The 8,259-nt window shown below is 49.5% G+C and overlaps 1 protein-coding gene across 1 annotated transcript; it reads right to left on the minus strand.

The window, feature by feature from the left end:
• Positions 1 to 5,510: 5,510 nt before the first annotated feature.
• Positions 5,511 to 8,259, minus strand: SIRPB2 (signal regulatory protein beta 2). Its single transcript, XM_032859424.1, is given in 9 exon segments — positions 5,511 to 5,693; positions 5,695 to 5,772; positions 5,774 to 5,856; positions 6,387 to 6,683; positions 6,686 to 6,729; positions 7,849 to 7,903; positions 7,906 to 8,060; positions 8,062 to 8,131; positions 8,229 to 8,259. Coding segments are annotated over 9 exon segments (996 nt in total).

The following is an 8,259-nucleotide window of genomic DNA, read 5'->3' on the forward strand; positions in this document are numbered from 1 at the left end:
TTTGATGCATGATTAAAATATTATAAGTGTGTTGCTGTGGGTGACATAATTTTTCAAAATGGTAAGAAAAAAAACCTTGTTAAGCTGTGAACAACACAAAGTTCAGTCTTCCCTCTGGTGACAGTAGTTTCATTCCTGGGAAACTTGGTATATCTTTAAAACCATGCAAAAAAGTACTTTTAGTTCATACGTCAAATGAGTTAGGGTCTAAGTTCGGGTTATTAAAAGCAGGTTTTCAGCTCTGTGAGGTCCTGGAAGGACATGTGGGTGGAGGGACCTTCCTTTGCGATGCTAAGGCGTCAGAACACAACTTGGCAAACCTAGTGGAGTGGAAGAATCACGAAACCTAGATCCCCCGCCAACTCCACTTGTGGGTGTTCACCCCACGTAAATGCTGGCATGCACATACCAGGAGACATGATGACATTGTTTCTGTGGGCGATAGTGAGAGGATGGAACAAGTCAGGTCTCCAGCATCAAGAGAATCACAAATGTGATGGATTGTTACAGGGGGGTTGCCATATGACCATGAAGATGCATGACTTAGAGTTACAGGTAATCAACCTGGAGAAATCTCGAATGTTGAGCCAAAGAACAAGGCAGGGAATGACATGTGGGATAAAGTACCATTATATAGTACCATCTAGATGGTTTAGAAACGTGTAATATCGTGCTTGACTTAGGCCTGGCACCGCCCCCCCACCACTGCCCCACTCCCGGCCCAGTGACCCAGGTACACTCTGGGCTCTGTGTGTTTTATGGGTCATAGTGGGGTATACTTGATCAGACCTGGTACCTCCTCTTGCCCCATTCCAACACAGAACCCTCAAGGCTGCCATCATCAGGGTGGTGGGATAACAGGAAGCCTCTGTCTATCCCTCCCCTTCCTCTTGCTCTAGGCCTTCTCTGCAGGAGCAAGTGGGGGCCCTGGAGGCCTGAGCAGAGCTATGTGAACAGACCCATCTCTCTCATTAGGAGCTGCCACAGAGGCCAAGCCTGGGCAGGTTCGATGGGGCTTTTCGGGGAAGACGGAGGAGAGGGCAAGAACCATTGGTGGGGAAGGAAGGAGAGAAAAAAGAGGAGCAGGAAAGGAGAAAACAGAAGAACAGGTGGGAAGAAGCAGATGCTCTGATTCAGAGAGACTTGGAGGACAGCCACTGACCTCCAGAGGTCCAGATCCTGAGATTCAAGCAGGATGAGCCTGTGTTGGGAGCTGTGGCTCAGGGCCCACCCCCTTCTCTGTCTTTGGTGGGTCATCTTGCCTGTGCAGGGCTCTGGGCCTTAAAGCAGGGGAGGAGCTGGACTGAGCAGCTCTGACTCCAGTTCCTCCCCCACTCTTTCAGTCTGTCAATGGCAAGTTTTCCCAAGTGCCCACCAAGGTTCCCTGAGTTACCCATGGTTTGTTTTATCTGCTAGCACCTTCTCCACCTCTTCTGGGGTCTGCCCCCACCCGCACACCCACTGGGGCTGGCATAGTTAATGTCTTACATGCACCAATGCATTTCAGCCTCAAAATGACCTAAGAAGGGAAATGATAATATCATTATCAGTTTATGGATAAGAAAACCAAGACACTTGGAGAGAACACACCCAAGAGATGAATAGAGAACAGGAATTTGAGTAGATTCCCAAGATTGTGGATTTTATCTCTACCGTCTACACCTCCTATAGGGGTCTAACATGTGCCAAGCACCTGCTTGGTACTGATACTTCCTGTGCCATGCCAGGCATACTCCTGCCTCAGGGCCTTTGCACTTGCTGTTCATTTTGCCTATTATACTACCCCCCCATAGCTACAAGTCTCTCTATTCACTCCATTCAAGTCTCTGTTCAAATGTCACTTTACCTCTAAAGACCCTCCTGACCTCCCTAAATAAAACGTATCTCCTCTCCCTTGCTCTGGCAAGCATCCTCCCGCCCCAGATTCTGCCTTATTATTCCTTTAGCACTCACCACCATGTGACATGTTACTTATCTATATTTACTGGCTCATTGTCTGTCTTCCAGTAGTCGGGATGCCCTGAGAGAACAGACTTTTCTCTTTAATTCTCAGCACACTGATTAGTGCCTGGCTTATTGTCCACCTTCAACTATTTTTTATGACTGAGTTTTTATGACTTTTTATGAATGGTGAAAAGTGAAGCCCCTGCCCTCAGAAAGCTCAAATTCTGGAGAAGACAACTGGCCCTCATGAAGGAAATAGACCCATGTTTATTCCAGGCAGCAGTGAATGCCGGGAAGAACAAGTCCGCTGTGTGAGGGCAATGAGAGGGATGGAGATGTCATGGTGGATGGAGCCATCTGGGAGCCCTCACGAAGGACACAGTTGAGCAGGGACACTTGGATGAGTTAAGGAATGTGGTGTGGCCAATGCCCAGGTGGGTGTCAGGGCAGAGTCAGTTTACGGGGTGGTAATGGGATATGTAATTGGGGAGGGGGTTGGTTTGCAGGGACTGGATTGTGCAAGGCCCTGCAAAGTCCAGGAGGTTTTGGGGGCAAAACAGTTCTTCCAGAGGCTTGGTTCCATGTTTCCTTCCTTGCTGTTCATTTTCTGGGGCTGCTGTGACAAACGACCACAAACCTGGTGCTTTAGAGCAGCAGAAACTTATTGTCTCATCGTTTCTCAGACAAAAAGTCTGAAATCAATATCATTGGGCAGGAGTCAAGGTGTCAGGGGGCCCTGCTCCCTCCAGAGGCTCTGTGGAGAAGATGTTCTGGCTTCTTCCAGCTTCTGGGAGCTCCTGGCTTTCTTCAATTTGTGGCCACATCATTCCCATCTCGGCCTCTGTGGTCAAGTTGCTGTCTTCTCCTCCATGTCAAATCTCCTTCCTGTCTCTTCCTTATCAGGATACTCGTGACTGCATTTTGAGCCCACCTGGATAATCCGGGACCCATTCCCATCTCAAGGTCTTTAATTCCAGCTGCAAAGTCCCTTTTTGCCATGTGAGGTCCTGGTCACAGGTTCCAGATATTACGGTGTGGATATCTTCTGTCAGGAGGCTATCATTCTGATGGCCATTCAATGTTTTAGGCAATTCTCAGGCTAAACTACTGTCCCCCTTGGCGGAGGTTTTGCGAGCTGTTTTTACTATTGTCGTCATGAAAAACAGCAAGGCTAATGCAGTTCCCCACAGAGCAGGTGCTAGTAAATGATCATGTGGAAAGCAGAAAGGGAGCTCACAAATACTGTGTACATGGTGCACACAGCACATATGAAGCCCACAGTAAATGAATCAAATTAGTTCTTAGACAATGCAGAGAAGTCCACCTAATGATCTGTGTCTGCATTATTATCCATGAGGGTCCAAGACGTGAAGCGACTGACTAGTCACTAGGGGCACACAGTGAGGGAGTGGGGACTTCGGGATTGAGAGCCAGGCATGCCATACTTCCCCCCTGGCTTCTTGGCCTCGGCGCTACTGATGCTTTGGACCAGACAACTCTTTGTTGTGCGGGCTGCCCTGTGCATTTTAGGATGTCTAGCAACATCCCTGACCTCTACTCACTAGATGGTGATAGCCAGTTGTGACAACCCCCAGGTTGTGACAACCCCAAAACTGTGACAATCAAAAGTGTCTCTAGATATAGCCAAATGTACACTGGGGAGAAAACATCCTCTTCTTGAGCACTACTGTTCTCGCTTATACTCCCTATGGCAGGTGGTGGTACAAAGATGTACTTTTTCAGCTGGGAATTGAACTCAGAGCAAGGAAGCAGCTGCCTCTTGCCACTGCGGTAGACATTACTGGTTATCTACTGACTTTGGTCTTTGGTTCCTTTAGTGAAGAATGACAGGGGGGCACAGGGCTGCCAGAATAAAGACTACATTTCCCAGCCCTCCTTGAAGCTAGTTGTGAGCATGTGACCACATTCCAGCCAATTAGAGGTGATGTGGGCAAGTTCCCAGCTGCGCCCTTGAAGGGGAGAGTATACTACTCTCCTTCCCTGCCTTCCTCCCCAGACTCGCTGCCTGGGATGTAGACCTGGTAGCCACAAGAGGAAGGAATCCCCTATTGCCTGGCCTGCCTATGCTTGGTTATTACTAGAGAAATCAATTTTCTTCTGGCTTAAGCCACTGTGACTTAAGAGTTTTATAAAAGTTGCCAAACCTGTGTTTAACTATTATAGCCACCTAAGCCAACCATGGTGGGGAAGGAAAGAAGACGGGAAATGGAGAGAGAAGGATGTAAGTAGAGGGACCTGGGCAATCTGGCTCTGCAAGCTCAGAGATGCTTAGGAAAACCTTCCAGAAAGTCTCGGAGTTGGATCTTGCAGCATGAGAAAATGGGGAGAGGGGAAGATGGGAGCAGCCACTCCAGAAGGGGCTGTAGCAGGAACAAGGGCCCCGAGAAGAGAGCCAGGCAAAGCCCTGAAGGACAAGGAGGGCTTGCATGGGCTGCAAAGGGAGACACGCACACCAGAAGGGAGCCCAGTCAGCGCCTAGTGGAGAACTTCACCAGGTGATTGGAAACCAGATATGGAGATCCTGGAGTTTGGCATGAGACCTGGGGAAAATCTAGAGGTTGAGATCAGAGGCAGAGAAATGGCCGGGGAGCTCTGGCCCTCTCCCAACTCAGAGAAGCCACTCTGGGGCTGACCTCTTACCCATGGCCCACGCCCCATGCTAAAGGGGGGCTCTGTCCTGCTGGGCCTGGGGTCTTGATGTCTTCTTGCCGGGGCCTCCCCCAGCAGGCAGCCAGGACCAGCAGGAGTGCAGCCAAGATCACTGTCTTCAGCTGCAGGATCAAAGTGTGAGCATAGACAGGAGGTCTGGAGGACACAGGGGAGAGCTTAGGAAGGACCCTGGGTGAAGCCCCAATAGTCCAGACCTCAGTGTCCTCACAGGGAAATCTGGCCCAGCTGTTACAAATCATGGGGCCACATTCTCTCTACATTGAGACAGGAGATCTAAGACCTCCCCTCCTTCTGTCCTGGATCTGAAGAGGCTTTGCCCAATATCCTACCTGTACGCTTAATCATCTTGACCGCATTCCTGACTTCCGACAGTCATAGAAAACTGTGTTCATTTATTGGTTGCTCAGCTCCTCTCCCCCAGACCTTGAGCTAAGCATTTCCTAATTGCCTAATATAATCCTTAAACTTATCTTGCAAGGTAGGATAATAATGTATTGGTACAGATAAGGAGGCAGACTTAGAGAGGGGATATGATTTGCTTAGGGACATATATGTCAGAGAAATGATGGGACCAGGTGGTCTCGCTCCCAAGAATGTTAGGAACAGGGCTGAGCAATAGGGAGCATCCGGGGCTGCTACCCCAAGTCTCACCCTCAACCTCACCCCAGTCCCAAGTGCCCCAGAGTGTTAAGAGGTGATGTGACATGCATGGTTCTGGGCACTAGGCATGTGTAAATCTTATCAAATCTACATACAACCTTGTGAGGTAGGCTCTCTGATTCTTATCCTTTCTCCCCTCTCACAGAGCTAGAAAGAGGCTCAACCCAGAATGCTTGTCTACAAAGCCATGTTCTCCAGTGCTGTGTTATATAGTTTCATGCTGTATCCTTGCCCTGGCTCACGGGGAGCTCACTACCTCTCAAGCAAGACTGCCCTCTGAACAGCCAGCACTGGTTGTTAGAGAGTCCTTTCTTTGACTGAGCTTCAACATGGATCTCTGGTTTCCTGGTTCTGCAGTTGAGAAGTCCTGGGACTATTTTCTTGGTGGCAGATAACCCTAGAAGTCAGGGATTGCTCCCTTCCCACGGCCAAGCCATGTTTGACTGCCCTTGTCTGTGGGGACTGGTTACCTTCACAGCAGGTAGGTACATTTACCTGATAGAAACATCCTGTCTATATGCTCATTGATGAATTCTGTCTCTTGGGGAGAAGTGCGGTTTGCTGCAAGGAAGGGAGACAGTCTCTCATTCCCATTTCTTTTCTGTCCTGCCACTTCCCGAGCCCCTACGCTATGACTTGGGGTCATCGAGATGAGTCTGCCTGGGATTGGGGGCTAGAAGTCAAACCCTGCAACTATGAGGGACTATAGTTAGACCTGTGGGAGCATCTCTGGGGTAGGGACAATGTCTGATTCATTGCAGGATCTATAACACCTAGTACTGTGCAGGGCAGTGAAGAGAGGAAGTTAAATCATTGATGGTCTATATACAAAGTTTTGTGGAGCCCAGCATGGCAAGAAAGTAACTCTGCCTAGGAGAAACAGAAGGTTTCACAGAGGAGGGGCTATTTGTGCTGGGCCTTGAAGGACAAGTAGGAGTTCTCCAGAGAGAGGGAGAAAGAATTCCAGGCAGAGGAAATGGCTTGTGTAAGGTTGGAGGCTGAGAACAGCTGGCTTATTTGGGATGTGACGGGAAGTTCCCTGTGGACCACCTCCCCCTCACCCCTGATGTCTCCTAAACCACCTGTCTCACCTTTTACTCTCAGCCTGGTGCCCTGTCCAGACAGGTATTGTCCATTGAGTTACCTCTGAAACTTGACACAGTAGTAGTTGCCTACCTATCCAGTGGAGGCACCTTGCAGAAGAATGCTAAAATCACTCCTGGAGTCCTGGACTGCTGTCATGTTGGGGTGGAAGATAACTTCAAAGTTGTAAATGGCTTCCCGGCTCAGGCCAGCCCCCTGAAACCACCTAATGGGTTCTGGGGGACTTTCTCCAAGCACTGTGCTGTTCAGGAATACAGTGTCTTTAGTGGTTGCCAATACCAACCCCGGGGCTAGATGATCCAGAGGTCTGGGTCTGGGTCCCCAGCTCCTGAAGCCAAAGAGAGGGGCCTTGCTGTGTTCTGTTTCTTCCTCTGCTGTCCACTCATGACCTCCCTCATATCTTCCCTCTCTCCCCTCCTCCCTGATTTCTCAACTCAGCGACTTCCTCTGTATCCTGCCATTACTCTCAAGTAGATTCACTCAGTAGAGAAGTTCTCAGTACCTCGTAGGTGCTGATGTTAAGATCTGGAAAAACGAAGCCCAGCAGGGCACACAGATACCCTGCTAGGAGGAACAGATACCCTGCTAAGAGGAAGTTCTCAGTCTGGTGGTGGAGATGGCCCAGAAAATCCCCCTGAGATTGGAAACCTAGATGACTGTAGGACCAAGAGAAGGCTCCTGTCTCAGCTTGGAAGGAGCCCAGGAAGCCCTTCAGACATGCTTGCACCAAGTTAAAATGCACCTTTTCCCCTGCCTCCAGCCACCTGCCACAGGTATTCTGCCTGTCAGCAGTCTACAGGGTAGTTCCACAAACATCCATTCTTCTAGTTCATCACCCGAATGACCTTCAGTGTAGGAATGTCACTTATTCTGCAAGTTAAGCACTTGAATTATATAGAATTGAAGTGATCGATTTAAGAACATACTCTCATTGAATGGCAGACCCAGGATTTGAGTACCCAGGTCACTGTTGCTGGACTTAGAGATATCATGACTGATAACGTGGGGAGTGGAGTAGATGAAATTATCAGCCCTAGTTCTTGACTGTCCTGGCGGTATGGTGCATTCCTACTCTTGCCAGGGTCTTGAGGTGGGAAGAAGGTTATATATCATGATCTCTTGACTTTGAGCTTAGTCACGTGACTTGCTTTAGCCAATGGGCTGTTAGTGGACATGATGTGATTAGAAGCCAGAAACATGCTTGGGGTATTGGGACTTGTCCTCTTTGCTCCTGCCATCTCCACGACACAGATGTACTCTGGATAGCTGCAAAAAGACATGGCCCTGGAATGAGGCACATGGGGCAGAACCCCTCCCGCTGCCTGTACACATGTGAGTGCGACACACTTATTTCATGTGCCGCTGGGATTCGTGTGCACAGCATGGCTGTGAGTAAAGGGACGCAGATCAGAACCAGGTGCTTGGACCTGTAGAGCCTGCTACTCAACATTCACAAGCATGGAGGTGCCCTCCTCCAGGACCTTTTCTGATTTCTCACTCAAGTCACACAGTGGTAGCTTCCAGCATGCTTGCTGGGGACACTGTGGATATAGATGGAATAGTTACAACCAAGTGGCTCCAGTGTCTGCTGGATCACTGGTGTCACCCCAGGAAAGCAGCCATGTTTGAAGTTACAAATCTCCTGCCAGTGCTGATGGCTCCTTGACCCATTTAAGGATGTCATTGGTGTCGGAGCCATCCACCATCCACCACAGTAGGAGTGCCTTACCTTCTGCACCAGCACGGGGACCTTGGGCTGTAGCACCTGCTGCTCACTCCCGTTGCTCCTACAACAGAAGAAGAAAGTCTTTGTGCTGAGCAGGAAGGACCTGGAGCCCTCAGAGGGGAGCTTGACCCCAT

The sequence above is a fragment of the Lontra canadensis genome, unplaced genomic scaffold (genome assembly GCF_010015895.1).
Source record: "Lontra canadensis isolate GAN:19392208 unplaced genomic scaffold, GSC_riverotter_1.0 scaffold16, whole genome shotgun sequence".
NCBI classification, from domain to species: Eukaryota; Metazoa; Chordata; class Mammalia; order Carnivora; family Mustelidae; genus Lontra; species Lontra canadensis.